Source organism: Pseudophryne corroboree, chromosome 6, assembly GCF_028390025.1.
Source record: "Pseudophryne corroboree isolate aPseCor3 chromosome 6, aPseCor3.hap2, whole genome shotgun sequence".
NCBI classification, from domain to species: Eukaryota; Metazoa; Chordata; class Amphibia; order Anura; family Myobatrachidae; genus Pseudophryne; species Pseudophryne corroboree.
In genome coordinates this window covers 188,014,133-188,034,079 of record NC_086449.1, presented here as the reverse complement: position 1 = coordinate 188,034,079, position 19,947 = coordinate 188,014,133, and the positions used below count along the sequence as shown (strand labels likewise).

Genomic DNA, 19,947 nt, shown 5'->3' with positions numbered 1-19,947 from the left:
AATGAACCAACACACAACAGTAAAAACTGATAGCAGCGCTAACCAGAACAGAGGATAGCAACACTAACCATAACAAAGGATAGCAATGCCAACCAAACATGGAAACGGGAGAGCAACAGCAGACCCAACCAAGAACACTTACAACCAGGTAAGCAGGAACACGAAGCACCGAGGCGGGCACCCAGTATCCACTATGGACTACGAGAAAAGGAATGACATTAGTACCATGGGGAAGTCCCAAACTCCCAGAACGGGTGGGAGAGTGCTGAGACCCCTGCAAAACCGCTTGACCAAACTGAAGGTCATCTCTGGCCAAGGTGTTGAACCTACAGAACTTAACGAACGTGTTCGAACCAGACCAAGTAGCTGCACGGCACAACTGTAAGTCCGAGACGCCCTGGGCAACTGCCCAGGAAGAACCCACCGACCTTGTGGAGTGGGCCGGAATAGAACTCGGTAGCAGAAATGCAGCCGAAGAATAGGCTTGTTGAATGGTCAACCTGAGCCAATGAGCAATGGACTGCTTAGAAGCAGAACATCCAATTTTGGTAGCGTTGTAAAGGATAAAAAGCGAGTCAGATTTTCTGTGACGAGCAGTCCTCTTGACATAAATCCTCAAAGCCCGAACAACGTCCAAAGACTCTGGAGCAACCAATACCGGAACCACTATCGGTTGATTAATGTGAAAGGCCAATACAACTTTCGGCAAAAAGTGCGACCGAGTCCAGAGCTGCGCACTATCCTCATGAAATATCAAATATAGGATCTTACAGGATAAGGCCCCCAATTCAGACACACGTCTGGCAGATGCCAAAGCCAGCAACATGGCAGTCTTCCAAGTAAAATATTTTTCGCAATGGTACAAACCAGTCCGACTGGAGAAAGGTCAAGACCACATTGATATCCCACGGAGCCGTGGGAGGGACAAAGGGAGGTTAAATGCGAAGAACACCCTTCAGGAATGTCTGTACGTCCAGAAGTACCACCAGCTGTTTCTTGAAGAAGAGTGGATAGAGCCGAAATCTGAACCTTGATAGAGCCTAATCGTAGGCGCATATCCACGCCTGCTTGCAGGAAGAGCAGAAAACGGCCAAGTCGAAACTCCACAGGAGAAAATTTTCTACCCTCACACCAGGAAACATATTTCTTCCAAATATATATAACAACCTTGGAGGTAAGAACTTTTCTGGTTAGAATCTTCCTCTCAATTTGCAAGCCGTCAAACATAGCCGCAGTAGGTCTGGATAGACGAATGCCCCTTGTTAAAGAAGTTCCTTGAGAAGCGGCAGAGGCCAGGGACCCTCCAGAGACATGGTTAGGAGGTCTGTGTACCAGGCCCGTCGGGGCAAATCTGGGGCAATCAGAATTGCCCAAACTCTTTCCCTTTTTAGAACTTTGGGAATGAGAGGGATTGGAGGAAACAGGTACATGAACTGGTAAATCCACGGTGCCGTCAGAACGTCCACCGCTGCAGGCTGCAGATTCCTTGTCCTGGAACAGTAACGACGGAGCTTCTTGTTGAGACGAGAAGCCATCAGATCTATCTGTGGACAGCCCCACCTATGAACCAGTTGTTGAAACACCTGAGCGTGAAGGCCCCATTACCATGGATCAGGCATTCCCAACCGCTGTCCTCAAGGCACACCAACAGTGCAGGTTTTAGTGATATCCAGGCTTCAGCACAGATGGTTAAATCAAAATAACTTAGGTACTAATTAAGTCACCTGTGTTCAAGCCTGAATATCACTAAAACCAGGACTGTTACTGTGCCTTGAGGACCGCGGTTGGGAAACACTGCCCTGGATGGAGGTCGTGCCTGCTGAGGAAGTCCACCTCCCAGTTGACCACTCATGGGATGAATATGGCTGAGATGGCCCTTGCATTGGCTTCCACCGAGAGGAGTATCCGAGACACCTCTCGCATTGCGGCTCAGCTTCATGTTCCTCCCTGTCGGTTTATGTATGCCACCGCCGTGGCATTGTCCAACTGTAACTGAATGGCCTGATTTCGGAGAAGATAGGAGGCCTGCAGAAGAGCACTGTAAATTGCCCTGAGTTCCAGAACATTTATTGGGAGTGCAGATTCCTGACTCAACCACCTTCCCTGGAACTGAGCCCCCTGGATCACTGCCCCCAACCTCGGAGGCTGGCATCTGTTGTCAGTAGAGTACAGGATTGGGTACCGAAACTCCCTCCACCAGGTGAGAGATTTGTAGCCACCACAACAGAGAGATCCGTGCTTTTGGCGACAGAGCAATAGTCTGGTGCATGTGCAGGTGAGACCCTAACTATTTGTCCAGCAGATCCAGCTGGAACGGACGGGCATGGAACCTGCCGTACTGGATCGCCTCGTAGGAGGCCACCATCTTGCCCAGAAGGCGAATGCAAAGGTGAATTGAGATCTTGCGAGGTCTGAGCACTAAGTAGTTGACTATTGCCTTGTCTATGGGGAGAAACACCTTCTGAGATACCGTGTCCAGTATCATTCCCATGAACTGAATTCTCTGAGACGGTTCCAGGTGAGACTTTTGGAAATTCAGGATCCACCCATGATCTGTAAGAAGGCAAGTAGCCGAGTCGATGCTGTGAATCAGACATTCCCTGGACATCGCCTTTATAAGGAGATCGTCCAAGTAGGGAACTATGGTGACTCCCAGTTTGCATAATTGCTGCATCATCTCCGCCATTACATTTGTGAATACCCTCGGAGCTGTGGAGAGACCAAAGGGTAACGCCTGAAATTGGAAGTGGCGGTACAGTATAGCGAACCATAGGTAAGCCCGATGAGGAGGCCATATTGGGATGTGTAGATACACGTCCCTGATATCCAGAGATACCAGGAACTCTCCTCCTCTAGGCCAGACTCCACCGCCCTTAGGGATTCCATCTTCAACTTGAACACGCGCAGATGCGGGTTCAGAGATTTGAGGTTCAAGATTGGCCGTACCAAGCCGTACGGCTTCCGCACCACAAAAAGGCTGGAATAAAATCCCCTGTTGTGTAATGGAGGAGGTACTGGAACAATAACCCCCGTTAGTAGTAGTTTTTGAATGGTGTCTTGCAAGGTAACCCTTGCTACACGTGAAGCTGGTAATCTTGACTTGAAGAATCTGAGAGGAGGAGTGCTTGAGATTCCAGCCGGAACCCTTGGGATATGAGATCCCTCATCCAGGGGTCCCGGCAGGAGTTTGCCTATTCGTTTAATTGACTCACTCATAAAATTTGCAGCATCCTGGATACGATGCAGTAGAGCCATGATCTCTTCCTGGGGTAGTGTGTCAAATCCCTCTATTATAATATCAGACCATTTTACCATGGCCCTTGTAATCCAGCCGCAAGCAATAGTGGGCCTTTGCGCTAAGCCCACCGCAGTATAAATTTATTTGAGTGTAGTCTTAATTTTGCGGTCAGCTGGGTCTTTGAGGGAAATAGCCCCAGGTACAGGCAGGACAATTTTCCGTGACAGCTTGGACACTGAAGTATCCACACATGGGGGATTTTCCCATACTTTCCTATCCTTAGGTGGGAAAGGAAAAGAGTTTAGTAACCGTTTGGGAGTTTGGAATTTTTTGTCAGGATTGACCCACGCCTCCTTAAAGAGGGAGTTTAATTCCTTGGAGACAGGGAAAGTGGCAGAGGATTTTGGTTTCACATTAAAAAACAATTCCTGTTATGGTTCTGTCTCCTTATCCGGTATGTTGAGGACTTCTCTAATAAAATAAATCAGAGCCTCAACACCCTGAGACAGAGTATTGTCATCTTCCATATCCACTTCCCTTTCATCCAGATCTGGCAAATCCGTATCAGAGTCAGATTGAAGCACCTGTGTTAGCGTGCGTTTCTGAGTGACAAACAGGGGGGGCTGCGGAGCCTGTCTGTGGTTAGCAGCCTGAACAAAAAATCATCCGCAGACTTTTTTAAGGGTCTACGTTTCCTGCCTGGCAGTAGCCAACTCTGTATTTATATTAGCAATCATGCCTTTGAATGATTCTAACCACTCTGGTTCCTGAACAATGCTACCCTGTGAGGGTAGAGAACACTGGGTACGTAGGAGGGACCCCCCCCCCCCTCCCCCCCCCCCGGTGAAGGGGAGAACTATGTGTTACATGAGGGGGACACAGCCTTTTTCCCAGACATTCTCACACAGAGTTCAGTGAAATAACACCGTGCAGTGCTAAAAACATAAAGAGAAATCACACAATAACCCCAGACAGTCTATGGAGTGACACAGAGAGAAATGGGACCAGTACACAATACCTCAGGCATAACAGTACTATGCTGGGTATTTTTTTCTAAGCCTTATTAAGGCAGCTTGTGTAATACTGCTTATATGCTCCCATCCCCCCCCTTTCCCTCTATAAAACCCCCTGGTACCAATACAAGTGGTAATATAGTGCAGTTTGTGGAGGAGCAGCTCTTGCATGCAGCCTGGCAGTCAGCAGCAGCAGGAAATGACGTCTGGTCCCGCTCTCCGGGAAGCCCCGCCCCCTCAATGGCGCGCAGTCCCTCTGATTTTATACTGGCTTTATAGCAGGTTTTTGTGTAAAAAGGAGCTTGAAAACCCCTGTACATTAGCACCAGTGTGGGTGTCCGCAGCGGGCACCGCAGCCCGCAGCCGGGTGACCGCCACATCCTTATGCCGCCATTGTCACCGTGGGACCACTAACCGGGACCCCCGGTGTCTTTACTCACCGCATCGAATCTTCGGCATCTGTTAGGGGAGGCGGCATGCTGCCAGCATGTGTACACACAGTGTGGTATGTGAAACAGCGCCTCAGGAGCTTAATGTCCTGTCAGCGGGGATACGAACCATTAACCCTATAGGAAGTTGGTTCGGTCCCCCCCCTAAGTCCCACGATGCAGGCGGACTGGTGCCAGCCAGTGCTGCTTGAAAATAATAAACTAACATAAATTTCTGAAGAAGACTCTCTGAGCTCCAGAGAATGCACCCGGCTCCTTGGAAACATTTTTCTAAACTGAGTCTGGTGGAGGGGCATAGAGGGGAGGAGCCAGCACACACTAATGATTTCTTAAAGTGCCAGGCTCCAATGGACCCGATCTATACCCCATGGTACTAATGTCACCCCTGTATCCACTAGGACGTTAGAGAAATGTATTCTATCAACAAAAGATATTTTGCTTCTACGCATTAAATGATGGGCAGCATTTTTTTAAAGCCAAAAGTAGGTTTTAAAAAACTTGGGGGCAGATGTACTAAGCTGTGGAGAGAGATAAAGTACCGAACAGTCAGCTCCTAACTGTCATTTTGCAAACACAACCCATAAAATGGCAGCTAGGACCTGATTGGCTGGTACTTTATCTTGCTCTACTTTATTACTGTCCAAAGCATAGTACATCTCCTCCTTGGTGCTTTAAATCTCGCTGCAAAATTGCCAAAATCTCTGCATGTGCTGCAATCGCCCGATTTTTATTTTCTTTAGTTATCTGCTGCCAGCAATTTGACGGCAGATAAGAACCACTTGGCCCATCTAGTCTTCCCCTTTATCCGGTCTTTAGGTTAACAACACTTAGGTCGACACTCAGGTCGACCACTACTGGTCAACATGCATTAGGTCGACATGGTTATTAAGTCAACATGGTCACTAGGGTGTATATTTACTAAGGTCCCGATTTTGACCGAGATGGTGTTTTTTCTTCAAAGTGTCATCTCGGGAATTTACTAAACTCAAATCACGGCAGTGATGAGGGCATTCGTATTATTTTGGAAGTCCTAGGAAAAAATTACGAATCAATACACCATCGGTCAAATACGCCTGAAATTTGGTAGAAATCGGTCATTTACTAAAAAGTGCAAATCACAAACACTGCCGACAATAGCCAAACACTGCCGTGATAAAATACAAATCATGAAAAAGTGCTAAAAAAAAACAGACCTGCTTTTTTTTACCGTGTTCGGATAGGCATGCACGGATCCATGAGATCCGTGCATGTTTTTCAGTGGGAAAGTGTTAATTTTTTATAAAAAAAAATGCGTGGGGTCCCCCCTCCTAAACAAAACCAGCCTCGGGCTCTTTGAGCCGGCCCTGGTTGAAAAAATATGGGGGGGGAAATTATAGGGGTTCCCCCATATTTAAACAACCAGCACCGGGCTCTGCGCCTGGTCCTGGTTCCAAAAATACGGGGGACACAAAGCGTAGGGGTCCCCCGTATTTCTGAAACCAGCACCGGGCTCCACTAGCCAGATACATAATACCACAGCCGGGGGACACTTTTATATTGGTCCCTGTGTCCCTGGCATTACATACCCAACTAGTCACCCCTGGCCGGGGTACCCTGGAGGAGTGGGGACCCCTTCAATTAAGGGGTCCCCCCCCTCCAGCCACCCAAGGGCCAGGGGTGAAGCCCAAGGCTGTCCCCCCCATCCAAGGGCTGCGGATGGGGGGCTGATAGCCTTTTTGTCAAAAAATGAATATTGTTTTTAGTAGCAGTACTACAAGTCCCAGCAAGCCTCCCCTGCAAGCTGGTACTTGGAGAACCACAAGTACCAGCATGCGGTGGAAAACCGGGCCCGCTGGTACCTGTAGTAGTACTACTACTAAAAAAAATACCCCAATAAAAACAGAAGACACACACCTTGAAAGTAAAAATTTAATTCATACATCCACACCTCCAAACATACATACTTACCTATGTTCACACTAGGGTCGGTCCTCTTCTCCATGTAGAATCCATGGGGTACCTGTTGGAAAAATTATACTCACAAAATCCAGTGTAGATCGCTCCTCTTCTTTTCTATTTGTAATCCACGTACTTTGCAAAATAAAAAAACGGACACCCGACCACGCACTGAAAGGGGCCCCATGTTTTCACATGGGACCCCTTTCCCCGAATGCCAGGAACCCCCCCTGACTTCTGTCTAAGAGGGTTCCATCAGCCAATCAGGGAGCGCCACGTTGTGGCACCCTCCTGATTGGCTGTGTGCTCCTGTAGTGTATGTCAGCCAGCACACGGCAGTGTTACAATGTAGCGCCTATGCGCTCCATTGTAACCAATGGTGGGAACTTTGTGGTCAGCGGTTGACCGAAAGTAACCTCACCGCTGACCACAAAGTTCCCACCATTGTTTACAATGGAGCGCATAGGCGCTACATTGTATCACTGCCGTGTGCTGCCTGACATACACTACAGGAGCACACAGCCAATCAGGAGGGTGCCACAACGTGGCGCTCCCTGATTGGCTGATGGAACCCTCTTAGACAGAAGTCAGGGGGGGTTCCTGGCATTCGGGGAAAGGGGTCCCATGTGAAAACATGGGGCCCCTTTCAGTGCGTGGTCGGGTGTCCGTTTTTTTATTTTGCAAAGTACGTGGATTACAAATAGAAAAGAAGAGGAGCGATCTACACTGGATTTTGTGAGTTTAATTTTTCCAACAGGTACCCCATGGATTCTACATGGAGAAGAGGACCGACCCTCGTGTGAACATAGGTAAGTATGTGTGTATGGAGGTGTGGATGTATGTATTAAACTTTTACTTTCAAGGTGTGTGTCTTCTGTTTTTATTGGGGTATTTTTTTAGTAGTAGTACTACAGGTACCAGCGGGCCCGGTTTTCCACCGCATGCTGGTACTTGTGGTTCTCCAAGTACCAGCTTGCGGGGGAGGCTTGCTGGGACTTGTAGTACTGCTACTAAAAACAATAATCATTTTTTGTCAAAAAGGCTATCAGCCCCCCATCCGCAGCCCTTGGATGGGGGGGGACAGCCTCGGGCTTCATCCCTGGCCCTTGGGTGGCTGGAGGGGGGGGACCCCTTGATTGAAGGGGTCTCCACTCCTCCAGGGTACCCCGGCCAGGGGTGACTAGTTGGGTATGTAATGCCAGGGCCGCAGGGACCAATATAAAAGTGTCCCCCGGCTGTGGCATTATGTATCTGGCTAGTGGAGCCCGGTGCTGGTTTCAGAAATACGGGGGACCCCTACGCTTTTTGTCCCCCGTATTTTTGGAACCAGGACCAGGCGCAGAGCCTGGTGCTGGTTGTTTAAATATGGGGGAACCCCTGTCATTCCCCCCCCCCATATTTTTACAACCAGGACCGGCTCAAAGAGCCCGAGGCTGGTTTTGCTTAGGAGGGGGGGCCCCACGCATTTTTTTTAAAGATTTTAACAATGATTTTTATTTTAATAAAGGTGCACAATGAAGCCCAGCACGGATCTCACAGATCCGGCCGAGATTCATTGTGTTAAAGTCGGCAGTGTTTTATAAGTCACTCACGTAAAACACTGCAAAAAAATACGAATGACATCGACATCGGTAAATACGAAAATGCAGAATACGACAGCTTAGTAAATTAGTCGTAATAAATTCAAAAAGTTGCAACTTTACACTTTCGATGTCATTCGTGATTGAACTTTAACCTCAATCGGGAAAATACGATTTTTAGTAAATATACCCCTAGGTCGACACATGAAAAGGTCAACATGAGTTTTTCAATTTTTTTTTTACTTTTTCATACTTTACGATCCACGTGGACTACGATTGGGAATAGTAACCTTGCCCAGCGAGCCATGCGAGGGGACACGGTACACTAATTGAGGCTCCCATTCCCTTTATGAAGAAAATGACACCAATTTTTTTTTAAACTCATGTCGACCTTTTGCCATATTGACCTAATGCCCGTGTCGACCTATTGCAGGTGTCGACCTACTCACTGTCGACCAATAGTATTCGACCTAATGACTGTGGACTCAACGACTCACTTGTGTGTACAAAGCTTTCTTTTGATAGGCTTGCCCCTGTAAATGCACTAAGGGGGAGATTGTAAGCAAAGCAAAAAAGAGCAAGTAACTATGCACCTTGTTAAAACCGTGCTGCACTGCATGTGGGGCAGATCTAAAATGTGCAGAGACATTTAGGTATGAGAGTGGTGTGTCCAAACTAGACAAGGCTATTGACTACTAAAGTTTCTAAAACATCAGTGATTTATGGTCAATGTAGAATACTTTTGTCATCAACGGGAGAGAACCAGATGGTTTTCCACCATCGATGGTATAGAACCACCCGATGGTGGTTCTCTTAGCTACAGAGTGCCGCAACTCAGAGCATAGCCCTGCCCGCCCTTCCCCAACACCCGTGAAGCCCCACTGCAAGATTTTGATTGGCCAATCAGTGAAAGTAAACAGATGGCCATCTGTTTGTGAAACCATCGATGGTCATCCATCGTACAGTATGCAACCGTGAATGGACACCTGCCATATCACCATCGATGGTAACCAACGTTAATAAATCTCTGTGTGTGCGCAGTGCAACTGTGACGTATGCACTGCACAAAAAAAGGCTCACATGCGCAAATATCAGCATTGCGTCCATCTCTTAATCAGGCCCTTTGTTACTACTGAGGTATGTTACTAATAATGGATATCAATTACTAATAAAGTGGATCTGTTATTGTTGGACTTTCCAATTATTAGAAGGGTCTCACCTCAGATTTCAGACGCTCGACCTCTACCTCTCCATCCTCTATCTGGTGTCTCAGCTGTTTTGCAACCTTCTTCTCGGTTTCCACAATCTGCAGCAAATGCAGATACTTCTGCATAAGGGCCTCATGCTCGGTCACCAGGGTCTTGTAGCTGAGACAGTAAAAACAGGTTCAGATAAGACGGTGAAATAACACAATGACCTTCATGTAAGTACTTGTCGCAAAGGAAACAAATGAATCGGGAAAAATAGCACTGGGAGATGCACCATTCCAGTGTAACTGCGAGAAAAGTTTGCTGACAGGTTATGCACTTTTCAGACAGCTGTTACAAGTGATATTTCCCGCTTAAAGCTAAAATGACTATACCGACCCTCTAAAATCTCTTTACTACATTAATGTGCTACCTGCTAAGCATTATGGGGTCTATGTACTAAGCCTTGAAGAGAGATAAAGTGGACAGAGATAAAGTACCAATCAGCTCCTGTCAAACACAGACTGTAACATGACAGTTAGAAGCTGATTGGTTGGTACTTTATCTCCGTCCACTTTATCTCTCTCCAAGGCTTAGTACATCCTATATAATAAAAGGCTAACGTTGCTCCTCATCTATATGGGGGGAATTGCAGTGTTATGTGCGCAGACAGCCACTAAATGGCGCCCAACAGAGCAATTCAAGTGTTGCTCCATTCAGGCGTGCACAGCCGCCGCCACTCTCATTACTGTTATGTTGATCCATCATTTTGATGGGCTGGTAACTAGTAGACCCTATAATGCATTAAAGAGATTTCAGCCTGTCACTTACCCCTTTTACACCTACGAGCACGGGTCGCAGCCGGGAGCCTGACACGGGAGCTGCCCCCTGCTGCGACCCGTGCTCGGTCCCTTTCCCATCAGCAGTCACAACCCGGCATATGCCGGGTTGGTGACGCTTCTAGCTACACGGCAGGGGCGGCGCAGGGAGATCACATGATCTCCCAGCGCCGCCCATCCATACAGTGTAAACGGGAGCCGTGTCGCATCGACACGGCTCCCGTTTACACTACACCCTACCCGGATCATTCCCGTGTCCTACCCAGGTAAATAGCCGGGTAGGATTCACGGGTCACTTGATCCGGGTTGACCCTTTTCCACTTGCCAAAAACACGGGTAAATGCGCGCCCCCGTGCATTTACCCGTGTTTTTTGAGCTAGTGGAAAAGGGGTATTAAGCAGTCTCAAGAATAGGATGAAATGCAGTAAGATAACATGTACATTAAATTAGTTTAGTTTTAGTTAACCAATTAAGTTAAGATCATTGTGAAAATAACCAGAGCAAGGAGAGTCAAAACTTTACTTCGAGCCTATCTCTGGAGGAATCCTGAAACATTCTGGGCACTAAAGAGGAGACAGCACCATATTTGAAATGGGACAGATTATAGATACAGACCGTCAGCCAATCAGGGGATAGCCAATGACAGACAACTGCTCAGAAGATAAGCACCAATGGTGGTCATTCCGAGTTGATTGCAGCAGCAATTTTGTTAGCAGTTGGGCAAAACCTTGGGGGTAATTCCAAGTTGATCGCAGCAGGATTTTTGATAGCAATTGGGCAAAACCATGTGCACTGCAGGGGAGGCAGATATAACATGTGCAGAAAGAGTTAGATTTGGGTGGGTTATTATATTTCTGTGCAGGGTAAATACTGGCTGCTTTATTTTTACATTGCAAATTAGATTGCAGATTGAACACACCCCACCCAAATCTAACTCTCTCTGCACATGTTATATCTGCCTCCCCTGCAGTGCACATGGTTTTGGCCAATTGCTAACAAAAATCCTGCTGCGATCAACTTGGAATTACCCCCCATGTGCACTGCAGGGGGGGGGCAGATATAACATGTACAGACAGAGTTAGATTCGGGTGGAGTGTGTTCAAACTGGAATCTAGATTGCAGTGTAAGAATAAAGCAGCCAGTATTTACCCTGCACAGAAACAAAATAACCCACCCAAATCTAACTGTCTCTACAAATGTTATATCTGCCCCCCCTGCAGTGCACATGGTTTTGCACAATTGCTAACAAACCTGCTGCTGCGATCAACTCAGAATTACCCCCAATAGACAGCAGAAAGCTGGCCAGAAGATAGCTGGTTAGAAGACTGGCCTGTGGGGGTAATTCAGAGCCGATGGTAGATGTGCGAAAAAACTCACATCTATGATCAAATTCTTTCACATGTGGGGGGATGCCAAGCACAGGGCAAGTTCGCCCTGCATGCCGGATCCAGCCCCCCCCACAGACATGAAAAAGCATCGCACGTTGGTGATGCTTTTGCATGTTTCGAGTAGCCATCTGCCTGCACAGCCTAGCTGTGAAGTCAAACGGCTACCTGCCATGTTTAGTGGTGCAGCGGCTGCATGTTACGTCACGTAGCCGCCGCGACCGGCCCCAGCAACGGTACGGACACACCTCCGTTGTCCTGGCTGCGCCCCTTAAATGGCGCGTCGACACCCACAAAATGCAGCATTAATGCCCCATTCCTGCCCCCCTCCAGGTCTTAAACTGCGTTCTGAAGAGAATGCAGTTTAGGACCTTGCACATGCCTGTACCTGCATACGTGGCTAAGGTAAGTGAAAGGTGAGGAGGGAGAGGGAAAGAAATCAGGGGGGAAGAAACTACAATTCAATCCCAGGGATCCAGGGACTGGGATTTATTCCATCCCTAATCCCAGGATTATAACAATGGGGCAGGGTTGCTTCCTTGGCCAGCATGAGTTCATAAACTGTCCAGGAATATATATTAACTCAGGTCTTATAGTAAATTATTATTATGTTTCAGCTGCTTTCACTTCATATGAGTTCACCCCAGCCTATAAAACACCAATTAATGGACATTCCATACAGTGAAATATCAGCCTTATTCAAACACCAGGGGGTATATTTACTAAAATTTGTGTTTGGGATGATTTGATGGGAGTTTAATCTCGATTTTCATCGGACGTATTTTACTGCAACTTTTTGAATCCATTTTCGGTAATTTACTAAGCTGCCGAGTTTTCTATTTTCCGATGTCGATGTGATTCGTATTGTCGGGCAGTGTTTTACGGGAGTGATTAGTAAAACACTGCCGGACATAACACAATGAAGTCCGGCCGGATCAGTGAGATCCGTGCAGGGCTTCATTGTGTACATTATGAGGTGTTTAATTAGTTAAAAATCAAAGAAAAAAATTGCGTGTGGAACCCCTCCTATGCATAACCAGCCTCGGGCTCTTTGAGCCGGCCCTGGTTGTAAAAATACAGGGGGAAAAATGCGTAGAGTCCCCCCATATTTATACAAACAGCACCGGGCTCTGCTTCCGGTCCTGGTTTAAAAAATATGGGGGACAAAAGATGTAGGGGTCCCCCATATTTTTAAAACCAGCACTGGGCTCCACTAGCCAGAGAGATAATGCCACAGCCGGGGGACACTTTTATATAGGTCCCTGCGGCCGTGGCATTATCCCCCCCAACTAGTCACCACTGGCCGGGGTTCCCTGGAGGAGTGAGGACCCCTTAAATCAAGGGTCCCCCCCCCCCCTCCAGGCACCCAAGGACCAGGGGTGAAGCCTGAGGCTGTCCCCCCCATCCCTGGGCAGTGGATGAGGGGCTGATAGCCTTTGTGTAAAAAAAAGAATATTGTTTTTTGTGGTAGAACTACAAGTCCCAGCAAGCCTCCCCCGCAAGCTGGTACTTGGAGAACCACAAGTACCAGCATGCGGGGAAATAACGGGCCCGCTGGTACCTGTAGATCTACAACAACAAAAAATACCCCAAAAAAACACAACACACACACCGTGAAAGTAAAGTTTTATTTTACATACATGCACACTTACACGCTCAAATACTTACCTATTGTCCCATGGAGCCCCTCGGTCCCCTTGTCAAGTAGAATCCACGGGGTACCTGTCAAATAAATATTATACTTACAACCAATCCTGTGTAGATCTGTCCTCTTGTTATCCGACGTAATCCAGGGACTTGAATAAAATAACAAACCGGAAACCCGATCCACGTCACTAAAGGGTTTGCATGTTTACACATAGAACCCCTTTCCCCGAATGCCGGGACCCCCCCGTGACTTCTGTCACTGAAGGTCCCGCCAGCCAATCAGGAAGCGCCACATCATGGCGCTTTCCTGATTGGCTGTGCGCTCCTTGTCAATCAGGAGGAGCGCAGTGGCTAGAATGGAGGAGAGCGCTCCTCCATTCTACCCAATGATGGGAACTTTGCGGTCTGCTGTAAACCGCAATGTTAATTGGGATCACTCAATGAATAAACAGCCGCGTTTGACAGATGGTCTATTCATTCATTCGTATTTCTGCCCCCTGCCGTTAAAACCATTACGAATAGCCCCAATACTGCCGAGATTTGTGCTTAGTAAATTCCCTTGTTGCCACTTACAGGAAAAAAAAACCTCTGACAAAATTGTAACTTTAGTAAATATACCCCCTGATCGCAGCAGCAAGTTTTTTCTCTAAATAGGCAAAACCATGTGCACTGCAGGGGGAGGGGCAGATATAACATGTGCAGAGAGAGTTAGATTTGGGTGAGGTGTGTTCAAACTGAAATCTAAATTGCAGTGTAAAAATAAAGCAGCCAGTATTTACCCTGCACAGAAACAATATAACCCCCCCCCCTCCCAAATCTAATGGTGCTCATATACTTTTGAAATATCTGGTACAACCCTTCGATTTCGACTGCATCAGTGCGATAAATCTCAGGATTGTATGCACATCGAATGTGTCCCCTGATGCGACGCGAGGGAAGGCTGGTCAAATCTCGCATCTCAAGATCCTATGAGCTGCACTTAATATTTATCGGATCGCACTTGCGATCGCATGCTGTTTTTACCACATTCGATTTATCGCACTGCAATGTGCGATTTGTGAGTTATTCAGCTCACTTCCTGGACACTCCCCACCACCCACTTCTGGTCACCCACTTTCTGGTCTCAAGGGGCATGCAATAAATCACACTGCATGCGCATCGAATACGATTTATCGCACGGGGAGCTTCAAGGGAAATCAAAGCGCAATATTTCATCGCGCTCATACACACAAGTGTATGGGCACCATAACTCTCTTTGCACATGTTATATCTGCCTCACCTGCAGTGCACATGGTTTGCCCATTAGAGATTTTGCTGCTGCGATCAGGTCTGAATTAGGCCCTTAGACACATCGTTCATGATATTGTCCAGTGTGTATGCACTACATCGCTGACGATGAGCTCTCCTGCGCGTTGTCAGCAACATCTTGCCATCATTCGTCGCTGCCGGCATCGGCAAGGGTGTATGCCGACACCCCCGCCGGATCCGATCGCTGACAATATCGCATTGTTTGCATGTCGTCTAGTGTGTAAACATAAAGGTGCATACACACTAAATGATATTGTGTACGATGTGTCCGATTTGGACACATCGTTCACAATATCGTCCAGTGTGTATGCACTATGGGGGTAATTCAGACCTGATTGTAGCAGCAAATTTGTTAGCAGTTGGGCAAAACCATGTGCACTGCAGGTGGGGGCAGATGTAACGTGCAGAGAGAGTTATATTTGGGTGGGGTGTGTTCAAACTGAAATCTAAATTGCAGTGTAAAAATAAAGCAGCCAGTATTTACTCTGCACAGAAACAATGATCCACCCAAATCCGTCTCTGCAAATGTTATATCTGCCTCCCCTGCAGTGCACATGGTTTTGCCCAACTGCTAACAAATTTGCTGCTACGAATAGGTCTGAATTACCCCCTATGTCGCTGACAATGCGTGCTTCCCCTGTGTCGTCACCAACATCCCCTGTGGACCTCCATGTCACAAAAATGAAAACATTAAAAAACACAAAAACAAAACAGTGCAAAGTGTTAGAAGATGACAAGAAGACATCAAGGTATGAGAATAAAGCTGGGTACACACTAGAGCGATGCCGGCACGAAATGCCATTTCGTAACAACATTTTGCCTACATCGCTCAGTGTGTACGGGGGATTGCGCGCTCCCACTGTCGATAGCGATAGACGCTTGGTTCTATGTGCTGCACATAAAACCAAGCGTTGTCGCTAGCGCCCTGTATTATGCTAATGGAGGACGGAACATGTTTGTTCCGACCTTCATTAGCATCGCCCCAGTGTGTACACACAATCTAGGGCTGACAGGGATTCGTTCCAACGTCGGAACGAATCCCCGTCGCTCTGTGTATCCACCATAAGAACTTCCAAATCACACACAATACATTCAGCCAAGACCAGTGGACCTGTATTACTGAAGTTGCTGATATGTTTCTGGGTGGTGGAATGAAGTTGGAAAATAGGAGTGGCAACTAAGGATGTGCCTGAAGCATTTATAATTCCTTTACACATGAGTGATCCAAGAATTCATCTCCTTCACTGTCAGATGTGATATCTACACAGATTGCACAGGGCACCTACTAGAAAAGTTTAACTCTTTAAATACTATTTATGTAAGGTGACATATTCCAATGGGGAGCATGTGCTTATTATTATATGTGATTTAATATATCTTTCCCTGTAAATTATAAGGATATTTCACATCAAGAGGCACTCATAATTATATATAGAAATGGAAGAGATGACATCAGAAATCACAGATAAACAGATATTATTTAGCAGAATATACTATAATGTAATACACATTGATTCTGAGGTTTCAGTATGATGTACTGACGGCCGGGATTCTGACTGTCAGTATACTGGCAGCAGCATCCCAGCCACCAGTATGCCGGCAGCGGAGCGAGCACTAGAGAGCTACCTTGCGGGCTCACTGCGCCTGCCACGCTGCGGGCACGTTGTCTCACTGTGCTCGTCACAAGTTATATTCTCCCTCTATGGGTGTCGGGGACACCAACAGATGGATAAAAGCCTGTGGCAACAGTATTCCGGCGGCAGCATTTCACAGCTAGTCTGGATTCCGGCGTCGACAATGTGACCACCGTGATCCCGACTAGCAGTATTGTAACCACTTCCCGATTCTGATATGTTAGAATCACCAGTGTATTTTATAGAAATAATGACTCATGGGCTGAAGCATGCTGGGATTTGTTGTTCAATGACAGCTTGTGACCTTGTACTTTGGTAACATGGGACACATTTTTGGGCAATTACTTATAAGGGGCAAAAGAGACCTACAGAGGGTTCCGAGGACAAAGTTAATAGTTAAAAAAATAAGGAGGTTGGAAGATAGATAATGATTAGACACATTTGGCCTGTTTATATTGCGACAAATATACATATTAGAATTTACCTAATTGGTATTTATAAACATCTCTAAGGTCTGCACAAAGATTTGTCTGATGAGCTTTTTATACCTAGGAATGTGCAGGTAATAAGGCCGCATTCGCTATGGCTGGAAGAAAAACGTTTTCTCCATAAGGATCTACCTTGTAAGGAACGTCAGACAGTGGAATCCTATACCAATGGCGGCAAGGATGTCCTACTCATCAATTGAATTGAAAAGTAGATTGAATGCCTTTCCAGCAAGGGGTTGTTAATCGAAAAAATTAATCTGATCCAAGAAATAAATCTGATTCATTTATAGGGGGGTCAGACAGGATTAATAACTTTACATCTGCCTAGCTGGGATTGTGGTTTGCTTTCTTGCAGAATCAGCAAGGCAAGGTCTTATATGTTTCCCCACAGTATGAGACTGTAGAACTTTGTGGTGCCTTATAAATACATAGAATACTAAAAAAAAAAAAAAATGGCTAAGCAAAGAGGGCATATATTTGTGCTCTGTGCAGCAGCACAATCGCACACCTAGGTACTGGCCTTGTAGCATATAATCCTCTGCTAATAGGCACTACTAAAATATATTTTGCATGTCCAAAAATGTACAAAAATTTTTATTATGGTCTTCTGAAAATGCACAATTACCCTTCCATTATAAAGGAGAAAGTCTATTGAGGGACATTTTCTTCTATTTTAATATTACCCTGGCCAGGGCCGTCTTTTCATATGGGCTCAATGGGCAGTTGCCCAAGGGCTCCAGGAATATAAGGGCCCTATGCTGATAGCTGGGGATCCCCTTTTTTCCATGGGTACCAGATTTTTGAAAATCAGCCCTGGGGAACTGGAGATATCCGACTTCAAAACAGTGGTCCCCATCCGAGCCTGTTAATTGCTCTTCCTAGCCAGATATCTCAGGTTCTGTCTGACTTATGGTGCCCATACACTTGTGCGATTGGCCGCACTGCGATTTCCCCGGCTGGCAAGGCTGCGATAAATTGCATCTGAAGTGCTTTTTTTGTATTCGACGTGCATGCGATCATGCGATAAATCGCATGCCCCTTGCGACCTGAAATCGGGTGATCCACAAGGGGTGGATGGGAGTATCCAGGAAATCAAAACAACACAGATCGCACATCGCAGTGCGATAAATCGCATGTGCTTAAAAACCACATGTGATCGCACATGCGATAAATATTAAGTGCAGCACATAATATCTTGAGATGCGAGATTCGACCAGCGTGCTCGCGCATCGCATCGGGGGACACATGCGATTGACATGTGATCCATGCGATATATCGCACAGATGTGGTCGCAATCGCATGATTGAACCCGATATCGTCCTAGTGTATGGGCACCATTAGAGTTTTTCTGAGGATAAACAGGTTGAGTATCCCATATCCAAATATTCTGAAATACGGAATTTTTTGAGTGAGAGTGAAATAGTGAAACCTTTGTTTTTTGATGGCTCAATGCACACAAACTTTGTTTAATACACAAAGTTATTAAAAATATTGTATTAAATGACCTTCAGGCTGTGTGTATAAGGTGTATGTGAAACATAAATGAATTGTGTGAATGTAGACACACTTTGTTTAATGCACAAAGTTATTAAAAATATTGGCTAAAATGACCTTCAGGCTGTGTGTATAAGGTGTATATGAAACATAAATGCATTCTGTGCTAAGACTTGGGTCCCATCACCAGGATATCTCATTATGGTATACAATTATTCCAAAATACGGAAAAATCCGATATCCAAAATACCTCTGGTCCCAAGCATTTTGGATAAGGGATACTCAACCTGTACTCCAAAGGCTAGGACTCTCCCCTTTTGGAGGACACTGGACGCTTCTCTCTACAATGCCCAGAATCAGAGATATCAGTCTTCCAGCAGATGGCCCCTGCTCCAGCGCCACACGTCTGGTATGCAGTTTTATATTTCCATCAGTGAATTGCTCTGACTCCTGAACTCTGATCTCCAAGTCCACAGTACCTCCTGAAAGGTCGAACTCTCTCGTTTTTTTTTTTATCCCATTGAAAGCTAAGAGATCTATTACCAGGAACTGGAGATATCTATAGTCAAGCAAGCTGTCCTCCCACCGGAAAATTATGAATATTAAGCCCACTCCACTATCCACCCCTCCCCTGCGTATTAAACACCCCTTCCACCCTGGAAGTCATGTAGCGGAGCCCCTTCATTCAGCCCAATACACCCTTCTACAGTTTAGTGTTCTCCCTCCCACCCCATCTCTGCAGTATAGGAGTAAATAGCAGAAATGACTGCTCCAGGTCCTACATGCTGAGCGGAAGATAGAACACCCCCAACCGCAAGCGGGACATCACAGCTGCCGCTGATTGCACCCCCACCCCTACTGCTGGAGGTTGGGTATGGGCCCCAGTGCATTTCTTTGCCCAGGGGCCTACACTGCTGTTGAGACGGCCCTGACCCTGGCTATTATTATTGTTAGCTCTCTACTCTGGGAACGCTGACATTATCTCCACTGAACCAGCAGGAAAACCATTTAAAAATTGGGTTCAGCAATCCAGGGTTCCTCAAGGCCTGCTGTGCACTAGGCAAGAGCCAAAGTTGTGTAATGCATGATCTGACTCTGCTTCAAGTACACCTGCCTGAAGAACTTGCAGTGTGGGCAGAGCTTTGCTAGAGACAAAACGGAACAGACTGGGTGGTTGTCCAAGGTAATCCAATCAGGTTCTGCCACTCAGTCTAAGCTGGTTTTGGCATTCTTGCAAGGTGTTTTGCAGCTGTGCCTGGAGCATTGGTCCTGGTAGCTTGTAAATAGGTAACTGCAGGGCCGGATTAACAATGGGGCGGATGGAGCTGCAGCTCCAAGCCCCCACTGAAAATAGGCCCACAGGATCTCCTGCAACGCAGATAGTGTTGACAGGAGAAAAAAAAACTTTTCTCCTGTAATCACAAACAGCATTCCGCCAGTCCAGTCCAAAGCTTTGCCCATCCCCTCCCAAGCCACTAGCAGCCCTGCACAACCAACCTCTCACCCTCAGTGTCTCCCCAAAGCAATCTACACCCAGGTCCGTGATAAGCTCCGCCCCCCGGCCGCGATAAGCTCCGCCCCCTTAGTCCATCTGCTGCTGTACCTGAATAGTTCCTCTGCTCTCACATACAGCATCCAAAGCTGTGAATCCGGACCTTAAGCTCCGCCCCCTGGTTCTTCCACTCGATTCCCCTTTCACCCGATCTCCACCGCTGGCCCATGTTAAGCTCCGCCCCATGGCCCAACGTTA

The 19,947-nt window shown here is 46.7% G+C and overlaps 1 protein-coding gene across 2 annotated transcripts in view; it reads right to left on the bottom strand.

Annotated features, from left to right (window-relative positions):
• Positions 1-19,947, bottom strand: part of RASGRF1 (Ras protein specific guanine nucleotide releasing factor 1) — a 211,317-nt gene that overhangs the window by 107,125 nt on the left and 84,245 nt on the right. Inside the window, exons 1-2 of one of the 2 annotated variants that reach the window (XM_063925470.1) lie at positions 19,801-19,938; positions 9,435-9,582 (exon numbers count right to left, since the gene is read on the bottom strand). In XM_063925470.1, the coding sequence (XP_063781540.1) occupies positions 9,435-9,582; positions 19,801-19,832 (180 nt within the window). In that variant the 5' untranslated portion in view covers positions 19,833-19,938. Of the gene's footprint in view, positions 1-9,434; positions 9,583-19,800; positions 19,939-19,947 lie in introns of those variants that run through there. The other variant, XM_063925469.1, reaches the window with a different exon arrangement.